The 21,096-nt window shown below is 45.2% G+C and overlaps 9 protein-coding genes across 9 annotated transcripts; 4 read left to right on the plus strand and 5 right to left on the minus strand.

Annotated features, from left to right (window-relative positions):
* Positions 1-1,527: 1,527 nt before the first annotated feature.
* On the plus strand, positions 1,528-2,109 carry TREMEDRAFT_65561 (uncharacterized protein; the record flags this gene model as incomplete). Its single annotated transcript, XM_007007704.1, has 1 exon — positions 1,528-2,109. The coding sequence occupies one exon, from the start codon at positions 1,528-1,530 to the stop codon at positions 2,107-2,109; it is 582 nt and encodes a 193-aa protein (XP_007007766.1).
* Positions 2,110-2,836: 727 nt separating this feature from the next.
* TREMEDRAFT_65562 (uncharacterized protein) lies at positions 2,837-3,831 on the plus strand (the record flags this gene model as incomplete). Its single annotated transcript, XM_007007705.1, has 2 exons — positions 2,837-3,764; positions 3,803-3,831. 2 exons carry the CDS (start codon positions 2,837-2,839, stop codon positions 3,829-3,831), a joined length of 957 nt encoding a protein of 318 aa, XP_007007767.1.
* A 624-nt stretch (positions 3,832-4,455) lies between these two features.
* TREMEDRAFT_35234 (uncharacterized protein) lies at positions 4,456-6,578 on the minus strand (the record flags this gene model as incomplete). Its single annotated transcript, XM_007007650.1, has 4 exons — positions 4,456-4,745; positions 5,043-5,317; positions 5,437-6,228; positions 6,307-6,578. 4 exons carry the CDS (start codon positions 6,576-6,578, stop codon positions 4,456-4,458), a joined length of 1,629 nt encoding a protein of 542 aa, XP_007007712.1.
* Positions 6,579-8,011: 1,433 nt separating this feature from the next.
* On the plus strand, positions 8,012-9,659 carry TREMEDRAFT_35270 (uncharacterized protein; the record flags this gene model as incomplete). Its single annotated transcript, XM_007007653.1, has 4 exons — positions 8,012-8,094; positions 8,207-8,852; positions 9,151-9,293; positions 9,494-9,659. The coding sequence occupies 4 exons, from the start codon at positions 8,012-8,014 to the stop codon at positions 9,657-9,659; spliced, it is 1,038 nt and encodes a 345-aa protein (XP_007007715.1).
* A 180-nt stretch (positions 9,660-9,839) lies between these two features.
* On the minus strand, positions 9,840-12,001 carry TREMEDRAFT_65565 (uncharacterized protein; the record flags this gene model as incomplete). Its single annotated transcript, XM_007007706.1, has 14 exons — positions 9,840-10,006; positions 10,140-10,203; positions 10,258-10,302; positions 10,419-10,562; positions 10,607-10,616; positions 10,658-10,729; positions 10,859-10,946; positions 10,989-11,002; positions 11,044-11,095; positions 11,214-11,355; positions 11,447-11,459; positions 11,504-11,536; positions 11,644-11,739; positions 11,781-12,001. 14 exons carry the CDS (start codon positions 11,999-12,001, stop codon positions 9,840-9,842), a joined length of 1,161 nt encoding a protein of 386 aa, XP_007007768.1.
* A 365-nt stretch (positions 12,002-12,366) lies between these two features.
* TREMEDRAFT_65566 (uncharacterized protein) lies at positions 12,367-13,937 on the minus strand (the record flags this gene model as incomplete). Its single annotated transcript, XM_007007707.1, has 4 exons — positions 12,367-12,516; positions 12,597-13,166; positions 13,388-13,627; positions 13,872-13,937. The coding sequence occupies 4 exons, from the start codon at positions 13,935-13,937 to the stop codon at positions 12,367-12,369; spliced, it is 1,026 nt and encodes a 341-aa protein (XP_007007769.1).
* Positions 13,938-14,457: 520 nt separating this feature from the next.
* On the plus strand, positions 14,458-15,553 carry TREMEDRAFT_35204 (uncharacterized protein; the record flags this gene model as incomplete). The annotated part of the gene is made up of 3 exons (XM_007007644.1): positions 14,458-14,683; positions 14,951-14,994; positions 15,341-15,553. The coding sequence occupies 3 exons, from the start codon at positions 14,458-14,460 to the stop codon at positions 15,551-15,553; spliced, it is 483 nt and encodes a 160-aa protein (XP_007007706.1).
* A 652-nt stretch (positions 15,554-16,205) lies between these two features.
* TREMEDRAFT_35093 (uncharacterized protein) lies at positions 16,206-18,762 on the minus strand (the record flags this gene model as incomplete). The annotated part of the gene is made up of 6 exons (XM_007007633.1): positions 16,206-16,696; positions 16,772-17,095; positions 17,197-17,719; positions 17,765-18,228; positions 18,282-18,528; positions 18,589-18,762. The coding sequence occupies 6 exons, from the start codon at positions 18,760-18,762 to the stop codon at positions 16,206-16,208; spliced, it is 2,223 nt and encodes a 740-aa protein (XP_007007695.1).
* Positions 18,763-19,374: 612 nt separating this feature from the next.
* On the minus strand, positions 19,375-20,707 carry TREMEDRAFT_65569 (uncharacterized protein; the record flags this gene model as incomplete). The annotated part of the gene is made up of 9 exons (XM_007007708.1): positions 19,375-19,533; positions 19,583-19,647; positions 19,694-19,740; positions 19,797-19,857; positions 19,907-19,941; positions 19,996-20,165; positions 20,211-20,346; positions 20,445-20,595; positions 20,644-20,707. 9 exons carry the CDS (start codon positions 20,705-20,707, stop codon positions 19,375-19,377), a joined length of 888 nt encoding a protein of 295 aa, XP_007007770.1.
* Between the last annotated feature and the right edge of the window lie 389 nt (positions 20,708-21,096).

The following is a 21,096-nucleotide window of genomic DNA, read 5'->3' on the forward strand; positions in this document are numbered from 1 at the left end:
TGTTTCATCCTCTTGTGCATTTAACTTGACTACATAACATGAGACTTGTCAGTGTGTACAATTTTGACGCTACCACACACCAATAACTTAGAGGGTATGGACCGTGGAAATTATCAATACCTCCACTTCTATGTTTTCGACATGGTAGTTGCACATTCCCTGTCATGTTGCTCCTCGACACTCTCCTCCTTTTATTCCAAACATCGACGGATCGGCCGTGCGACAGTCATACTCCACCCAAACCGGCCAGACCTCTCAACACGGTCCGAGAAGCAAGAGTTGAAATATACATGATCACTCAAAATGTCTCTTGACTCTCCCTTGTATCTCTATCAGTCTCGGACCAAGCTGCATGCCTGCATCGACATGCTGGTAAATCTGAAACGTGACAGGAGCGTTCACGATCAGAACTACGAATTTATCGACACCAAAAATGACGGTAAAAACTTACCTGGTCCTTCCTCTGGTGCAGAGGTCACCGCAGATGGATTTGTGGCTTCGCAGATCGAGGATGGGTTCAATGAAGAATTGACTCTTTTAGATACGACAGCCAGTCTAGATTTGGAAGAACTCTTGGGAATTAACTCCCCTCTCCCGTCACTTCGCCCCAGTATACGTTTCCTCCCGTAAAGACCGCCGCCACTGAAGACCAGTTACCGGGAAAGAGTTCAGATCTTGCGATTTCATCTCATACGAGGAAGCGACCCTGGTCATCCGTTGACGATGTTGACGACGAAGACGACGACGACGACAATCAGTCAGCACAAGAAGAGACTCATATTTCTAGCTCTGGCGATGAGGATTTTTGATATAAAGATCAGCTGGAACCCAGACCTGAAACTCATGAAAAGCTGCTTTCGAAATCGCCATACGACCAAAAAAAGTGCGTTTCGCATCTATCATGAGTGGAGAATCACCACCTGTCAAGTTCACGGATTGCAACACTATCAGTAATATCTGATTCGAGGCGAAAGAAGACCATCGTTTGGCGAATAAATGTCTGCCTATGAGATATTCAAGCATCTTCATCGATCCCACACGACTCCGATCGATCGAAAACAAGATTTGGCTTAGTTGAACAGAGAGTCATCGTGGGAAATTCGAAGACAAGTGAAGAAGGGTCTAGCATCTTCGCATGCTTCTCCCTCTCCATTGGCATTGGAATAGACAATGGATCAACCCACGCCTGGCCCGTAAGCTTCATCCTCCTTCTCCTCCTTCTCTCCCTTCTCATTCTCCTCCTTCTCCTCCTTCTCCTCCTTCTCCTCCTTCTCCTCCTTCTCCTCCTTCTCCTCCTTCTCCTCCTTCTCCTCCTTCTCCTCCTTCTCCTCCTTCTCCTCCTTCTCCTCCTTCTCCTCCTTCTCCTCCTTCTCTTTTCTCTCTTCCTTCTCCCCCCTGGTCCTTTTTTTTCCCAGGCTAAAGCAGAACTGTCCTCCCCACTCTGTCCTATAAAGTGCATTTGAATTCCCCTCAATTAGTCTCCCTTGGCTTTAAGTTCTCTTGTCAACTGATCTGAAACGAAACATCATGAGTCTGGCCTCTTACTTCACTCGGACGCTGGCAATGCTTTCGTCCTTACGATTTGGTACCAACTTCTCTGTCCTCCCTGGATACTGTTCACATTGGTTTGACTCCCCGAGAAAGATTGAGGGAGACGGATCTGTTCAGGCATCGTCTTCTAACAAGGCTGAGACAGGCAAGTATTCCGGTCAGGACAACATCGCTGAATCTCAGATCTCGAGCCACTCGGGATCGGCATTCATCACCGACAAGTCACAAGGAATGGAAGTGTCTCATGGCTCAGATGTCACTGATGGGAAAACTCTCTCCCATTCTCTGGGCTTACACCAGGGAAGCACGGTTAGATCAGTACAGTCCATCTTGAAAGGACATCAGCTGGGGAACAATTCCCGCAGTCACGGGGACCTGCATCTTGGTTTGTCTGTTGTTGCAACCGCTGTCGAACCCACCTGGGAAGGAAAGACGAAACTCGCAATGGGTAATAAACATGTGCGTTTCGGAAATACGGATATAATCGTGATCAAGCTGTCTGAAGATCGAGAGGATTGTTATGATGATAGCGAGGAAGCTACTGTAGAGAAAAGATAGTGGTATAACTTGTACATGCCTCCGAATGAGGTTTCAATATCGCCGCGTGCTTACTTTGTTAGGACGGAGTTTTAATGGTCGTATTGCTAATTCCTGAAACTATTGGACCTATGTATGACTCATCTCTCCAGTGACTAACTGGTCGCCATTATGCGAGAATAGCCGCTGACTTGTTGACTCAGTATTCTCAGGATTGTCCTCTCGTCAAAACCTTTGACTTCCTGTTGCTCAATACCCCACCCTTCTTTCATCGTTGAAACTACTCGCTTCGACCAGCGCTCTCTCCTATCGCCTTGACGAACATGATTGATTCACCCCACGGGAGTACTACGACGTTCGTTACTCGTCAAGGTCTCGAAAACCAGCGAGACGGGACTCAACCAAAGGATACATCAGAATCACTCTATCACCATTTCCTTCTTTTCGTATCAATGCCTTCAATAAACTTCGCAGCCATCCTCTATGAGATCTCCTCAGCAACGTTGACGTGGCACTCGACATTTCTAAGCTCAGGAGGTTAGAAGACACAGCAAAAATGCAAAAGCGGAAATTATACTTCTCTCTTCCCCCCTCCTCCTTCCATTGATAATCCTCTTTTTCTATGCCCATCTACCACAAGAAAGGATCGATTCAGCGCCTCTTTCTTCCCACGGTCAGTGGCAAACCAAACCATAATAAGTCCCCTCTCACTTTCTTTCATCTTCTCATTTCTTCTTACTGGTCGCCAATGACATCCATGAGTCTAACCACAGGTCTATCGCTCCCTTCCCTGCCCCCAGGTATCTCTCTGGAAATTGCATGTTTACTCGTGTATCCTGAAAACACAAGTTTCGGGAACCCCTCGACGGAACTCATGAATTGGGATGGCTTCGGACCGAATTGGAATAAGTTTACCCTCTTGTTCTTTGATGATTCACGATCGGGTTTTGACAAGCTGAAAGTAGGATTTCATGATCCGAATCCCGTCTCTAGCGCCAATAACCTGTTACTGACGTCTCCCTTGGAATCAACCTCCCCCGAATCGGCCTTCACGCAGGTTGAATCTCCCGTAGACGGCTCTATTCTTCCCCACGATACCGATCTGTCAGCACATTTAGCCGAGCCCGTCGTTGTGGAGAATTGGGGTCCGTTCCTTGCTTCGGACGAGTACCAATCCATCAATGCTGACGTCGTTAAAGTGTTTGAACCTATAAAGGAAGTAGAACTCGCCTCGGACATAAAAGACGTCGTATTGTACAAACCCAGTGATGATTTGGAGTATCCGTCTACAATTGAGGTCGAGACAGACCTGGATGATGATACTTACGAAATAGCATCGAAAGACGCTTCCGACCGATCTATCTTACACTCTGATTTATTTGACACCAACAATATAATTACTCTCGATACCATGGTCACGAAGATTATCGAAAATCCTTTATCTTCCAACCAGGTCTCACCAACCGGTAACGATGTCCACAACTCTAGAATCGAGGACCTTGATGACTCCGTCCAATGGAAGGTGGAAAGTTCAAGCAGGCCTGTCACTTCGGGGTCGAAAACATTTCCTCGATCGATTTTAAAACCAAGGACAGGCCAAGAGTCAGGGCCAGGCTACCCCACGTTCAATGATGATGGAACTCGAAAACCTGGAGGTAGAAAAACTGCCACACTTGGTGATGATACTTCGGTCGACGGCGTACTAACTAAGAAGAGCGTCTGGTTCGACGATACAAAAAATGAGGTGTGCACGTTTAATAAATGGGAGAAGACGCACAAAGTGAGGGAGCGCAGGCCGTCACTACAGTCTAGAAGAGTTCGAAATCAATCCTGATGTGTAACTGATTTTGCCCACCAAAAGTCGGGTGTCACGCCCGGAGTTATGCCAACTCTTATGGACACTGACTGTAAGACTGTTGTGACGGACGAAAGCGGCATCACTTCAGTCCGTCAGCCAACAGATACCAATTGACTACACAACATGATACCTCAAGACCTCATTGTTCGATTTTCGATACTGTGACTCGTTAGGAATTGCAGTGAGTGGTGAGATCTGCATGCGACTTGGTCACAGTATGATTTGTCGAGTAAGTAGGTCTATGTAATTGAAATATGAACCTCATGTATACTTAAACCTAAGTTCGTCGCTGTGGATATCTGATAGATCCACTAAATCTGAGACCGAGTAACATGACATGGTGTAGAGAATATTGACATCATTATAAACATTTTACCTAACTTATATGAAGCAGCAATACGATCATCCTACACGTTCTCTGACACCCATAGTTACCTCCCAAGCCCTCTCCTGCCCTGCAAAAATCTCAACTCCGTACTGAGACGACTTCCCTGAAACATAATTGAGACCTAACTGCTCAGCATAACCTCCTTCACTAACCCATGTACCTCTTCCCAAAACCTCTCAATGACCCCATCTTCGAACCCGTTCATGTCGTACCCCAATGAAAACCACAATTTCCCTTTGAAGGTATAAGCGAATAACAATAATCCTCCAGAGCGTTGTCGAGAACCCGTTGTCAGACTTTCAAGATGGATGGAAGGGAATGATTGATGTTTGTACATCGTATCGAGATTTCCTAACATGGACAGACCCATGAGTGCTTTTTGAGACGGCCCTGTTCTTGTTTCAACTTTTTCTGTGATCTTTATCATGTTGGTCTTTTCATCCCTCTGCACAGTAAATTGATCGGTTGGAAGTTGAGGAATGGAGGGGGACGTTTCGGGAGTTGGTAATCCCGTTATCTCATCATTGGACATTTTGGCATGAGGGATGGACGTCTTCCGTCGGGGGAGATCCACTCCCAATCCTAGTCCGACAGGAGAAGCAATTGAAGGGTGTGATCGATCATATTGAGTAACTCTGGGGATTCGCTCGGACTTGACGGATTGAACGATATGCTTAGCCTGCAAATCTTCAGTGGATCTTCTGGAACGCTTGTCTTGAGCATCATCGATCATTGCCCATTTTACAGCCCTCGTTCGACGTATTTTGTTCGTCTCCCTTGCTCGTGAAATGAGGAACGGTGATTTGACAGCTTTGACAGTTTGTCGTTTCGTCTCTTTTGCTCGATGCCAAAGAAGGTCACCAGTCGGTATAGATGGAAGTAGAGAAGGGAGGACGATGTTGAAGTATCCAACAGCGAGATGAAAGAATGAATCGGAAGAAGGGGTGAGTTGAGGTCGGAGATTGAGTGCTGAATAGAACATACTATTTTGTTAGTCCCATACTCCGTTTATACAGAAAGCCTCTCAGAAATTATTATCGACATAATCAAATGTAGAGGGGAAACGGCGGATAGAGGGTACGGAAGACGTATGAACACTCACCAAGGGGAACTACAATCCTCCGTCAACCTAGACCAAGCAACACTACACAACGCGAAAACCGCATGGGCTATAGTCACCCCGTTCGTCTTACATTTCCCTAATATCTCCTTCGTTTCTCTCTCGGAGTAAGAAAGAGTAGGAACCACCGTCTTCCTTTCCCTTTTTATCTTTGACATTGGAAAACTTTGGCCACCTATCAAACTCTTCTCTGATCGTTGGTATTCCTCTACTCCTATTCTTTCTTCCAATCTTGTCCTAGATTGAGGCAATCGATCTTCCAGAGATACAGGCAGTCGAGATGGAGTAGCCAATAAAGGTTCAATGAGATCGTAAAAGTCGATAGAGGGAGAAGCGAGTAAAGTGTAGAAATCGTTCATCAATGTATGTAACGCCATCCCATCACCTAGATAATGGGTGGCGCATAACATGACTTCGTATTTCTCTTCGTCATAATCTCCTGAGTATCGTGGAGAGGTTGAAGGAGATGGAGGATGGTCAGGGATGGTTATGACTAGCATTGCCAATCTGTCCGGTGAGAGGGTACGAGGACCGTTGAGATATGAATCGATGATATCTCCTCCGGAAGGAATGATACAGAGTCGTTCTTCAGCTTTTTGAAGAGCTACTTCCAGACTGGCTGGAGGGTTATATAGGAATTGTACATTCTCCCAGGATCTGATGTCTACTGTGGAGGCAAGAAGAGGGTGTTTGAGGAGAAGATAAGCCCAGAGATTGAGGATTCGCTCGATGGTGAAAAGATGCCTTGGAGCGATGAGGGAGTGATGTAGGTACCTATATCATCAGCATTTTGACAGATACGAGTGATACAATAGAGTTGGGGAGAGAGGAGAGGAGAGGGCATAGACTGACATATCGTTGACTCCATCTTGACGGGAAGGTAGAAAGTAAGATAATTCATTATCGCTCAAAAGTCTGCTTTGGACGGTCGGCTGGGAGAAAGTGAGTGCGGAGAAGTTCGTATAGAGCTCTTGAGCCTCTTTGATGGGTCTATTGGGGGTTTCTGGTGGTGTGAGTGGGAAACGACTTTGTCGGAAGGGTGAGATGGGTGTGGAATGGGAATACCTGTCGTATATCGTAGATTGAAGTTTAGGTCGGGATTGACGAGGAGGTGTATGGACCATCTCATTCAACCCGTTCTCGTGGTGTTCTTGACCGAAGGTCGACATTGTCAAAGATTACTATATGAGATAGGACGAAGGATATCCCAGTAGTGATTCGATGAATCTGCCTCTGTGAAAAAGTTACAAAAAGGGTACTCTGCGGTGATACTGTAACTGATGATTTGAGGATGTCGTCGGTCGTTAGAGAAGCGAAAACCCCGTGCTTGCGATTACGTCGTCAGGTCCGTGTATATGTATAGGTTGAGCGTGAGTCGTGTGAGTCGTCAGAGTTGATTCGGGAGATCAAATTTCGGTGGTGAATGAGGTTCGAGGTGACAACTCCAACCACTCTTTCTGAGGGTTTATATGATATTGAGACATATCTCAACTTGATCCTCACACCCATCCCACCCCATTCACCCATCTATCCCTCTTCTTCAAGCCGTGTCACCTTCGTCCTCCATACGAAGTCAAAAATCACAGAAAGGTATGGTCGGTCTCGGACCGAGCTGTCCATCGTTGGAGTACAGTACGCCATGCAAGGGTATACATCGTGGTTTGAGGTATTTCTCGTCTTCGTCTCGCTGCCGAATGTCACAGTGTAAAGGAACATTTACGTGTGATATACGCCTTCAAATTATCACTCCCATACTCCCCAGGAGTGATTTCTATTCAGTCATAACCAAGTATGGTAGACTTCGTGGAAGGGTGCAAGGTCTATGAAACACTTATGAAAGCGGGAATGAAAAAGCGGAAGGTGAAAATGTCGCAGATTTGTGGATTTTCAGGCACCGGTGATCGGGCAACGGTGCCTTGGACTTTTGAGAAATTCGCACTCCCGTTCCCACCGTTGTCTACTTTCACACTACTTACTCTGCTCGCTCTTGTATCGTCAACTCTTGCATGTCTATCGTAACGGGGGACAGATGAGGAGTGATACGACATGCTATTCACCCGAGGAAAGATGAAACGGTAGATGAGGATCTTTTAACCCGAAGATCATACCTTATGGAATATGACCAGCACGACTTCCGCTGCACTCCCTTCTCCACCGCGGTCTACTGAACGGCGTATCGGGAGAGGCTACGACCTCCAACTTGCAACGAGCGACGTAAGACATATGATATACGACATACGGTAGTGGGCCGAGATGATCCGTTTGATAATCTCGATTCCAGCTTCCACCCCTAAAGACAATCATCAGGTGTAGTAACGAGACCAGAGTATTTTAACGTTTCCCAATGACCGCTATTTACACATTATCCTGTCTTCCTCTTGCCTCTCTGTTTCTATTTTATATATTGATATAAATATACTCTTGGCGTTCTTGTCATTAGAGAAACGCCAAGCGACCTTCAACTCAGCTATTGCGTCACTATCATAACCCCCTCCCTCCCCTCGACATCTTGCCGCTTGCCACCCTAAACGAAGATCTTTCTCGGTGACAATCAAACATGCCTCAAGATGATCCTCCCGTTTGGAAAGTGGCCAGTGTGGTCTCTTTCTACATGGCGGTAGCATTGGTCATGGTTATGGTGTGAGTAATTCTTCTTCCCTATATCCCCTCTCCGATTGAAATACTGGAAAATATCGTCACCTTAAAATAAACATGACAATTTACAAATAAAAAAAGAACGCTGATCAATTAGTAACAAATGGGTTCTAACTAAAACTTCTCTCCCATTAACATTCTTATTCCTTCAATTATCAATAGCAGTCCTCCTCATCCTCCTTTCTTCATTATCTTCCCCAACCCTATTCCACATCCCCCGTCTTTGTCGTAAAACCCTACTCGCCCTCGCACCTCTATGTCTGGTCAACTTGATCGGATTAATATTCAACATCTATTGTCTTCAACTAGTAGACGCTTCATATTTCCAAGTGGCAAGAGGATTAACATTACCAATAACCGTCCTTCTTACATCTTTCACGTCCGGGGAAAAACCAATGAATCAAATATTGATATCATGTTTTTTCGTGACTTATGGATTCACATATTCTTTCATCCCACTTCCATGGATATCGAATGATAAAACGGTAGAAGAAACCCCAATATTAGGGATGTTATTGGGTACGGCATGCGCTATGATGATTGCCATTCATGCAATTTTAGTTAAAAACGCTTTGAAAGTTGTGGATGGGAAAATGTTAGATTTAGCATATTGGCAGAATCTGTTAAGTGCTGTAGGTTTGATCCCCTTTATTCTTTTTAGTGGGGAGATTGGAGGTGTGGAGAGGTTGATCAAAGGGGAAGAAGGTGACCTTTGGGCTTTTATCATAGGGAGTGGAGTGACAGTGAGTCTCTATTCAACTTTCCATTTCATCTTGCATGAGCTAGAAAGGGGACATTCTGCCTAAAATATACACATATTCAATGTTCTCCCACAAAACTCCCCGCTTGGTCTGACGACTTCGCCTCGATATGTACGACTGGAGCAAGTTAGGAGTACCATTTTCGCATACACCTTATGACACCGCAAAGGAGATAGAAGGAAGGGTATGGCGAGACAGCTGAGACAGCTGAGGAAGTGTCAATGTGAACAAGACGAAAGTGTAGAAGGTACAAAACTCGAAGTGAAGTACTGACAAACAGGGAATCGTCGGTTTCCTCATTTGTATCGCAGGTTTACTCAGTATCAAAGTCACTTCCCCCGTCACTCACATGTTCTCCGCTGCCGTCAGATCAGTCTTACAGACCATCTTAGGGGTTTATCTCTTTCACGATGTTCTTAATACGTATGTGTCATCTTATACCTCTACCACTTTCGCCCCGTTTCCAGCCTGCAAATCAACATTGTCAATTATTCTATATCGTATTATCTACCATGCGTCCCATAATCTACATTCTTCCAAGAACACTCGGGATCCACTGCATTACCCACTCTCAGACTTTTCCTCAACCCGAGGAAGATATGGATCCCCGCTGATGTACCCAGAAACCGCATCATGTCTATCATCCTCATCATCCTCGGCGGACTGCTATACACTTGGCATAAAGCTCGAACTCAGGTCAAACCCACACCACCCGATGTAGCTAAAGAACCTCTCTTATCTGATCAAACGATCGATTTGGAGAAAGGACTCTCAGAAGAAAGAAGTTGAGTGTTTGGGATTTGGCAATCTTTCACGACTTGGTTTAAGTGTGTCATCTGAAATGAACATTCAAGAGATCATGGCTTATTAGGATTCTGTTGTATATAATCATGCATAGTAGGCAGTCATGAGTGTAGCGCCGGGAGACAGAGATGGACAGGATGAGGACAGAGATCGTCAGAGAAAGGACTAGACGCCGAGAGCGTCACTGGGAGCTCCGGCAGGTCGAAGGTCTCGTCGCCATCCACCTTCACTAGCCACTGGACGTTGAATGAGGGCTTCGGGAGTACTGTACGAGAATCGAGAGGTGGGAGCTTCCAAGTCGATTGGGGTGCGGTGGAATAGAGAAGTGGACCCTGAGAGTTAGTCTGATCTTGATCTCTTCTCCTCATACCACTGATTAGTAGCCGTGACCAGCTCAAGAGAGCATGGAAGGACCACACTTGACGGCGACAAATGAGATGTGTGACGAGTTGTGGAAAAACTCACGCGGCAGGAGTATGTGATTGAAACGAAAGTCCCAAAGTGCTGCAAAGTTCTTCCTATACGCGATCTTCATTTCAGCGACTGTCAAGTGACATAGCCAAGCTAGAGTACGAGTACTCACAAACGCACAGAAGGTTCCTACAACAGCTCCGCCCAGACAGTCATACTAGCTTCATCAGTAATGAACCTTCTTTCAAGCGACCAGGGTTCAATAGTACGGACAGGCCAAGAGAAAGCCTGAGTTCTGGAAGAGGCGGGAGAACAAGGGAGGACAGAACATACCCAATTATGGAACTCGTCCACTGTTAAAGAAGCAGCAATTAGAGAAGCCCCAAGAATAGGGGCGACAGTGAGGATCATCTTCCAATAAGCCGGTCGGTGGTCGGCCATCACCTTCAATTGGGCGTTGAAGTAGAGGAACAAGTACTGCGTTTCAGACGGAAGGAGTGGGATCTCTTCGTTTAACTCACAACGAATCCTCTGAATTGTCAGTTCAGTACCAGGTACTGGAGTCAACTCACGCAAAAGCCGCAGTGGAATGACCCGACATCCAACTCTCGAGGGAATCATCGATTGTACTTTTATCTCTGGACCTGTCAGCGTTCATCTCCACAACGTACACTCCGAGACATTACAAGGAGGATGAGCCATTGGGACCGAGAGAAGGATCGGGGAGTCAAGGTATAAAACTTCGGAGCCACGAGGAATGGCTGAGGACTCACCCTGTGCAAATTGAGCGATCATACATGATCCGTTGAAAGCCATTCCCAGTCAGAGGACCGCCAGGTGGGACCCTAGGCTGACAGACGGCTTCGAAGTTAGTTCACACACATAAGATTTCACAAGACTTACACAAGAAATGGGGTCTGACATCAGCTCCATACTAGCACTGTCGAGCTGTACTCACCTGAGCCCACCGATGAGCCATTTGTGAAATACTTGAAAGACGGCGGCAGTGACTGCGGATCAGCTTTTCCTAACCGACCTGGATTGATCCTTGAGGCCCATCACTTCATGAGATGGAATCGGGGAAGACATCTATCTGCCAGGGGCGGAAATGGGTCACAAAAGACTCACTGAGAGACTCAAGTAACCCCATAGTCGTTCCCAACAACAACTCGAGACTTCTCAGCCGGATTTGGAATAGTACGAAGAAGACAAATGGGCAAATGAATGCAAGCAGAGCAGCGAGCCAAATAGGAATGATGTTCTTCCTCAACTGAATATCAGTTTCTTCTCACTTTGGTCTACTCCACGATCATCTCCATGTTCCTCACATGTAAGGTTGTCAAAAGGAATGAGCGACTCACAGGGTAGGCAAATCTAAACATCAGCTTTATCAGTAAAGAGGCAGCGGGTACACTCACTCAGGGTAAGCGATAGCCCCATCGAGATTGTATCTTCTCGTCAGCCTCCGTCCATGTGTCACCACACTGAGTTGCTCTGGGCGATTTTGACAAGTCGCAAGATAGCAGAAATGGTAAGTGACTCTGGAGAGATTACTGACATCGGAAAAGATCTCGAAGGAGCCGGGTCCGCTTCGTATACTCCCAGGCCGATCGCACCCATAGCTGCCATGGTGAGGAGGTCCACAGCGTACAACCTGTCTCCTGAGCTTCATCTTCGCGGAGGACCTGAGCTCACCTGATCCATCTTGAAGCAGAAAAGCTATGTGGACGAGGTGAGGCATTGGCGTACTCTGTTCTTCCCATTGGGGGTAGATTTGGCTCTGTCGCTCCACTTTGCGGATAAGCGTTCATATACTCTTGCACTCCCGTCGAGTTCGGTGCTGGGGCGTAACGGGTTGATAAACCTCCATGTCTGACTTTCTCTGCAGCCAAGGCGGGTTGAGGTACGCTGGTCATCTTCTCTTGATCCCCTAGTTATTGGTCTGAGCTGGCAGAGTTCAAGAGGATCAGGAATCAGATAAGCTTGTCAGCTGTTCACTAGTCAGCTGCGACGATAGGGAAGAGGAGAAGAGAGGAACTATTAAGGGGGGAAGGGGACTTTGAGAAAAACGCGGTTGTGTCATGTTTGGATGATCGACGATGACGTCGTGATGGTTTAGGAAAGAGGGGAAGTGGGAAACGAGTGTCTGTGCGTCATGCGTCATTAGTCACTTTGGCCCGCATTCAGTGTGTTTCGAGTGGATGTCAATGTGGCAGGTGGCATGTGGCATGTTTTATCCATACTGGTACAAGTCGATCCCGATGCAGTCGACTCGACATATCTAGGCCAATCCGGCATCAACAGCTTCTTTAAACCGACGGACAATAGGTACCATCCCACCTTCGTCGACGATGAAGCCGAGTGAAAGAGGATAGGTAATATCGTATTTGGTCGGCCACGAGGTTACGATACGACGATTGATTGGATCGTCCTGTCTGTCAATATCGTATCATGAATGACCAGATTAATGATGGAATGTGATGTTAGATAAAGCGATTTCCTCAATCTTACCTTGAATTTAACCAATTTCAAAGCTTCAGGTCCGGCAACTTCCTTCAAAGCCTCAAGTTCTTCCCTCACTGAACTATGGAAACCAGGTAAATAAACCGTCCTCGTATGAGGCAAAAACTTCTCAGCAGGTACATGTTTGGCAATGACGAAATTTTGAATGGTGATTTCTGGACTTGCTAACCAACAAGTAACTTCATCAAGTTCAGGTGAATCGATACTATCCCCAACTGGACATATTCCTTCAACACCATGAAGAGGTTCACGGATGATACCTGAGATGAAAGCTGACGTAGCGTTTGATGGTACACCAGGACGAACGACTATAGTTGGAAGTCGAAGGATACGTCCGTCTACAAAACCTCTACGAGTGTATTCATTTACGAACAACTCTGCGACGAGTTTTCCAGTTCCGTATGCACCTTCGGGAGTGGTGATTGTGGTCGAATCGACAATAGGGGGAAGTATACCACCGTAAACTGCGATACTGGAAGTGAAAATGAATTTTATCGGTTGGGTGGTGGGTGTATGACGAGCACGATCTAGAAGGAGACGAATAGAGTCGATGTTGACCTGTAGGTGAGACACTGGTTTTCATTTCCTTGTCGAGTCATAAATTATAATGTCTCCCATCCATCATTTTTCAGCAATATGACGCATTTTCGGGGGAATATGAGGATGGGGCGAACACGATAGACAGTGAAGTTGCGACGAGGATCAGGTGCAATGAGCAATGAGGAGTGAGAATGGCGAGATTGTGAAGGAAGTTGAAAAGAAAACATGACCGGACTAACCTTGATACCCAAATCGAAATTATCTTCAGAACCTCTGGACATGATACCATGGAAACAATAAATAGTATCAGGTGGTCCAAATTCGGTAGTGAACAAAGCGTCGATTTCCTTTGGATCCGTCAAATCGGCTTTACGAGTGATTACATGTTTAGCATCTTTAGGAGCTCGAGGTTCGACAATGTCACATAAGATCAAATGGACATCAGGGGTTTTAGGATCTTTGAGGAGAGCTTCTGCGAGCTGAAAGAGTTAGCTTTTCCCTTGAATCCTTTCAAAATATCTTTCTCTTCTCTCTTTCCCCCTTCTCTCTCCCTTCACTTCCCTTTCTCGCCCCTTCCCCTTACATTCCCCCCATCGAGAGATATTTCATCATGTGAACAAGCACCCATCCTTGTTCAAGCCCTTCAAGATATCCTTACCCAATTCCCAAAAAAAGATCATTCCTAAAGAAGAAGTCAAGGAGAACGATTTCGGTTTCACTCACCAAATTCCCCAACCATCCAGCAGCACCAGTGATCAAAACCACGTTCTTAGGTTTAGCATCCACCATTCTTCACGATCGATTCTTTCTCAGAAAAGGAAAACGGTTGGGTGAAAATCTAATAATATCCATTTCCCAACCCCACTCCACGTACTTTATATATTCTCCACCCCCTCCCCATAAAACCCTCTACATATTCCTAATACTCTAATCCATTTCTCCATCCCGGTTAAAGAGGAAAAGAAAACTCCATAAGGCGTAAAATGCCAAGTGATGCCGGATGAGTGGAAGATTGTTGAAATTCCTCACGGATATATAATCGGGAACGGTATTTTACGATTGACGGAATCAAATTTCTTACTCTCCGGCGCCGGCGTAAACCGGTCCGGCCCCCTCTTTGGTCTTTCTTTCCATTTGCCGATAGACACGTTTTTGCTTCTCTTTCTCCAACAAGCCAAGATCATCTCAGAGTACCATTCCGGTAGGAAGTCATCTCAAGTCGAAGCACACAGAACACAGAGTCAATTGTGGGAATTGGAAAGGAAACAAGAAACATAGAGAGAGATTGAAGAGAAAAGACAGGGAAAAAATGTCAACACCTTCATGGACTATAGTGATGGGAGCGGATGAAGCAGGACACGGTTATAAATCAATAATCAAAGCAGATCTTGAAAAAGATCCAAGAGTCATAAAAGTTATAGATGTTGGAGTTCATGAAGGAACTGATAAAACCGCTTATCCTCATGTTGGTGTAGCCGCAGCGAAAAAAGTTGCTAGTGGTGAAGCTGATAGAGCTTTGTTGATTTGTGGAACTGGTGAGTTGGGTTTTCATTCCACAATCCGTGACTTGTAACTCATAATCCGTCATCCGTATATGATTCCATCAAATATCGGTCAATGTTCATTGTTCATGTTTACTTTGAGTACCATGTCATCACTCAAAGTCATTGTGGGACATCAACAAGTTGGTTGAAGATGAGAAACAAGTCGGTTGAAGATGAGAAACAAGTTGGTTGAAGATGAGAAACAAGTTGGTTGAAGATGAGAAACAAGTCGGTTGAAGATGAATCGCTGATGAATAGGAATGGGAGTAGCTATCAGTGCTAATAAAGTACCAGGTATCCGAGTGAGTCGATAAGTTTTCAGCTTCATCAACACATTACAACCCAGGCGTTCTTCCTATACGTCTCAAGAAAAGATGAAAACGTCAATATGGATTAGACGGGATAGTGAAGTCATCACATATCACAGAGAATCAGAGTGAAGTGGATAAAGAATACATCACACTTTACTATGATTTCGAAGAGATAATGAGGTTCCGAGATGTTACGAAGAATCAAAAGGGATAACGAAGCCCCAACAACCTACAATGAATGAGAGAAACAAGACTGAAAGAAGGTCTCCTCAGAAAAGTATTAAGGAAACTGGGGAGGATGAAAATGAAAAAGGAAAGAAATTGTCTGACGAAACAGGCATGTACAGCACATGATTCTTTCTCCGTTGAACGTCTAGTACTCTCAAACAACGCACAAGTCCTTTGTTTAGGTCAAAGAGTTATAGGAATAGAAGTTGCTAGAAAATTAGTACGTGAATGGTTAGGATACATTTTCGACGAAAATAGTTCAAGTGCTTCTAAAGTCGCCGCTTTGAAAGAATATGATCCTGTACCTGGTGCGGATGAATAGCGAAAATGTATCGTCGTTTTTTTCAAAAAAAAATATCTAAACTGATCCATTCGAATCCCCTTTCATCGTATTGCGAGTTTCAAACTTGAGGTACAGTACGATGAATCTCTGATGGTTCATTCATATGAATGACATTGACCTACTTACTCAGACAGACCTTTAACATTTACTTTTGTAGCTTTATAGCACGAAAAAGCGTCGACGATTGCATACTGACGATGATAGGGAAAGGGGGAAGAATGGTAGATTCAAAATTAAGACTATGTATTTTCTATGCATCAACAAGACATATCGATTCAAGATAACCGGAAAAGATGCTACACTATAAAAACTTCTCTCTAACCTCTTCATAAACCCTTTCCCTTGGTAATCACTGAAATTGAGTTCCTCCAGGAGCCATCTTATCGATTTGTTCAAAATAATTCTAGTCATCAATTAAATGTGATACCAAATATTATCACTAAAGAAAATCACTCACATTCCATTCGTTCCAATTGAAACCTGACATTGGTAAGCCATCCAAGAAATTGGGGTCGAAACCACTAGGATCGGCCATACCTAAAGAACCGAATGGATCTATTTGTCCCATCTATCAAAAGTCAGCCTACAGTACCATTCACTTCCCTACGTCATTCTCACTCCCCTGTGAGTCTCATCGAGGATTGATGCAGGGGATGAAAGACAAAAGAGATATGTAACAACTCACCTCGTTTCCTGCTCCCGGCCCAGAAGGAAATTGAGCATACGTTTCCAAATTCATTTGAGGATTCAAATTATTCGCTGCAGTTTGCATACTTTGTAAAAGTTCCATATGTTCATCTCTTCTTTCTGATGTTTGTTGTCCAGTCGTTGAACCTTCAGCTTGATTCTCAGAATCACCACTTTGTTGAACCACGATATCTTTATCTAATGCTATACCAGCGTCTTTACGTTCGCTCTCATCACGAGCCAACCAAAAACCCCCGCCTGGTCGAGAAGAGTCATGTACCCATCTAGCTCGACCGTACGTCGGTCGTGGAGCCACACCGGCTGTCGGATTGAGAGGAGGACGATCAGGTTCAGGACCTTCTTGTCGAGTTTTTAATGCTGCTTCGTATAACAAAGTCATGGTTTCACACGTTTTCCGTCGAATAGACATTTGGTCTGAAGTTAGTCATCAAAATCCCTCAGAAAGATCGTGAGGGAATTGACGAATGGAGTGAGGAAGGATGAACTTACCTGGTTGAACTACTTTCTCCCAATTATGAGCAGTCTCTTTTATAAGTTTCAACATTTCCAACGCACTCGAGTCACGTCTTCTAGCCCAAGTGTGATATTGAATCAAAGCACAGGATGTCGCAGCGTAGGGAAATATGAAGAGTGAGTCCAAAGCGTCATCATTATGACTCAACCATTCTATAGCTTCAGAAGCCATTTGAGTCGTTTGCGACCATCGTTCGACTTCGACGCCTATCTTGATGTGCGGTGGGAGAATATGTGTGATACGTATGAAAACACGCCAGAAGAGGAATTGCAAGGCACAGTAACCCATATGAAGTAGCCCTTGATGTCAGTTCAACCGTCTACATGTGATCTCAAGTTGTGCGACGTCCCGACGAACGATCAGAGTGTATGAATATGAAAGGTCGAGAAAGCCAACCCACCGACGATATGACTGCTACTAGAACCATGAAATCGTAATTCTTGAGGAAGATTCTCTTTCCAACTTTCCATATCACTCAATAACCCCCTCAGCTGCTCATCGGTCGTCAACTTTAATCCAGTCGGACTATAAATAGTCTTGAGCACTCTTCCTATCAAGATCGATAACTTGAGATGTTCTGCCAATCCGATATAACTTTTTTCGATAGGCCACGAACTCGGTTCGGCTTCAGGAATGATGTCATAAGGTGCAGGAAGGAGAACATCACAGTCAAGTAAGTCCACGAGTAATGGAATACCCAACGCTGCTCCATACCATCTGTCCAAGATGACGCAAGCCGCCCACACTCTTCTACGGAGTTCTACGAAAGCTAAATCTTGAGCCGTTTGTGCACGTTGCGTTGATTCTCGATGTAAACCCATATCTTGTGCCATACGAGTAGCTGTACCGGTACGTATTAATGCTGCGCTAGCTGTTGCGGCTGTTGGTTGCGCATGCAAGTCACCAACTTGAGCTGACAATAACTATATGGCATCAGTCGACCTCTATGACATCGGAGAGGTACATACCAATGCTTGGACGTTCTCCAATCTTGCATCACTTAGAATATCATTAGATCTTAACAGACCATTGATGACTCCTCTGACACCGGCGAAAACTTCTCGAGGGAATTGTCGTCGGGTAGCCCCCAGTCCACATATGGCGTAAAGGAGTAGAGGACTGGGACTGGTTTTGGCGGCGAATTCTGTTCGTGTGATGATCGGGAAAAGTGGACTTAAAGAGTCAAAATAGGCATTAACAAGAAGGGAGATGGTATGTGCTGAAAGAAGTGGTTTATTAAGTTTGTTGTGATGTTTCGTGGGATCTCCAAGATCGGCTTCTGTCGTATCCGACACAGTTGGAGGAGCATTAACACGTATGAGACCATCGCCATCTTCCGTCACTTCCCAAGAAGTATGATTGCGTAAATCGTAAGCTTCTGAAGCTGTTGCAGGTATGGTAGTATGCAATAAAAATGATAAGGAAGTAGGTCCTGACTGATCAGCGGGGTGATGGACGTGGTACTATTCCATTTTTATTACTGACCTTCGACTCTAGCTTGAACTTCCGACCTCCTAGATTCTGCAGGACTACCAGTCTCACCTCGTCCTCTAGGATGTGGAGAATCTGAAGTATGTTCTTCGGTCATCCGTCGTTTTTTGAATCGAGTTTCTGTGATAGGTAAGAAGAAAGTACATTCAAGGTTATACTGCTTGCAATGGGCGCATATGGGGGTTTCCGATACGTTTGGTGAAGTTGAAGTAAGAATATCGCATCTTATCTTTTTGGTACGCTACGTAGTCAGTAAGATCATCAAGATAAGATTTAATTATAGTAGGGAACGTTGTCTCACACAAGCATCACACGCCCTTCCCGTTTTGGTCCTTTTTTCCTTCTCACCCATTTCAGAACCAGCGGCGTCCGTGTCTACTACATCTATAGTGGTCTTCTTTCTCTTCTTTTTATTACCTCCAGTTTGAGATTGAGATTGCGAGGTTGTCTTTTCGTTCTTCGTGGGGGGAGTCATGCTCTCTGGTTCTCTGGTGGGAGTAGGGAAAGTTTGATAATTTGGAGGGGGGAATGTAGCCGACGGTGGTTGTGAAGGGGTTTGTCTATAAACGGGAGAAGTATCGGACGGTTGACCGTACCAAGCGTATTGAGGTTGAGGCTGAGACGAGATATCTTGTGTGGGTCGTTGATTAGGATCGCGGGTTTGCCATTGTCCTTGACCATCGGGCGGAGGAAGGTTATCGGATGGAGGGTAGTATCCCTGTGAGGGATTGGGTTTATACATGATTCCCTATGATTGAACCATGGATCTATGAAGAGATGGAGAGGAGCAGATGATATGGTTGATATTAAATGTGGATCGGTGGGTGTACATCCAAAGAAGAGAGGGAGAGATGTGAAAGAAGGGATTATAATCTTAGCTGCTTAACTTGACCGCCGAGATGATGACGTGCTCATCCTTTCCCTCCCCTCCCCTCCCATCAAATCACATGGCAGTAGAAGCTTGTCCTATCATCGTCACTATTTATGGCTATGCATATACGCCAAGCCCTGTAGATGTGTATTCATATTTGGTATCAGGAGATGTATACATATCGAAGCTGAACACGGTGCATGATGTTTCGCTCTATCAAGCCTTGCCCGCTGATCCAAATAAGTGAAATAGACGTTCGCATTCTTTAGCAAAAGCTTCGGTGGCTTCTTCCATCGCCTCGGGGAAAGGTCTACTCAACAATCCTTGACCAAGAGTCTCCACGTATGGATCCCTACACCACGAATTGACGTTTAGCTATTCGTCAGTGACGATTTGATGACCTCCAGGATAGGGTACAACAAACCTTGGTAACTCCACTCTTGACGATCTTTCTGAACAGCTCATCAGATAGTTCGTCAGTCCCATGAGCTGATTATCAGCTAACATCCTTCAAATTCATGGAAGCGCAACTCACCACAAAGGGGAACACGACCCTTGAATCGAGTTGACAATTCGTCCAATCTTTTTCAGTCAGCGCTTCACTCTTCTCATAAGCTTTAGCCATGTAAGCAGCTTACATTTCAAACTTCCATTGAGATTCAGGTCCTCCTGGAAAGAGCTTGTACGAACCATGTCGATCTATATGTTCAAGGTACGATCGTTAATATCTTGGAAGATATCAACTCACTGCCAACACAAGGAGCAAGGATATGAGCGCCAGTCCTATTTTGTCAGATACTACTACTGACAATGATATAGATTGGATGAGATACTCACTCCTGCATAAATTTCTCAGCCTTGGTTGGATCCGTATAGATGTTACCTTCGATTTGTCTCAATCCAGCTTCACCACCTTCCAATCGACCGAGTTCGACTTCTGTCGCTACACCAGCGGCGACACATCTCCTGATCCATGGAATAGCGAGAGCGATGTTTTCCTCGTCAGTCTTTCCGTCAGCTACATCGGAATGACATCACTACTCCTCACTCACGTCTGCATGACTGGCATCCACCATGATACTATCAAACTTGATCCCTTTCTCCGCTAGTCCTACCGCTAGCTCTAGCTGTTCCTCGTCGGTCGCATGATCAAGATGAACCGAGATGGGTACAGAAGCGTTGTGGGCACTGAATGTCAGCTCAATCCGCATCATTTCTCACTCATTAAATATCCTTGTTACACAAAGGTCATGTCTGGTTGTTGGGATACGTTAGATAGAACTCACACATCGAGACAGAATTGTAAAAACTCGCCCTGTCCGTATTTCAACGTGATAGGAAAGAGTTGCAAGATAGCAGGAGATTTGGTTCTCTCAGCAGCTCTGACAAGTCCGATTGCCGAACCCCAATCATAGCATGTCTGAGCGATCACACCATCTTGAACGTCAGATCGTGATTAACTGACAGTGACTGAGAAATACTCACAACCACCGGCTTCCGCCTTGGCTAAGATATCAAGTGTCCTGTTGTTTGACGATGTTACCGACATTATGAATACGTCTTAGATGAAGATCTTGTTCTTTCTTGTTCTGATAGACCTGCATGATAAACGCGTGAGGATACTTGTCTTGTAAGTGGAAGTCTTTCGTCCGGGCCGATACTTTATCGGAGCGACCGTGACACTCTAACTGATGGACAAGCCATAGACTCCGGGTCAAGGATCCAAAGGCATGTCTAATTTTTCCCGACTTTACAATCCCAGAAACCTACATGAATATTCGGTTTTTCTCTAAAACCCACTTTACAAACAGGAAAACCAACTAGTGTTTCCCAAAAACCACGATGAGCTCCCGAAAACCACTTTAGACCCCCCGAAAACCAGGATGCGCTCCCTAAAACCCGGATGCTCTCCCCAAAACCCAGTTATGCGCCATTCGG

Source organism: Tremella mesenterica (assembly GCF_000271645.1).
Source record: "Tremella mesenterica DSM 1558 unplaced genomic scaffold TREMEscaffold_15, whole genome shotgun sequence".
NCBI classification, from domain to species: Eukaryota; Fungi; Basidiomycota; class Tremellomycetes; order Tremellales; family Tremellaceae; genus Tremella; species Tremella mesenterica.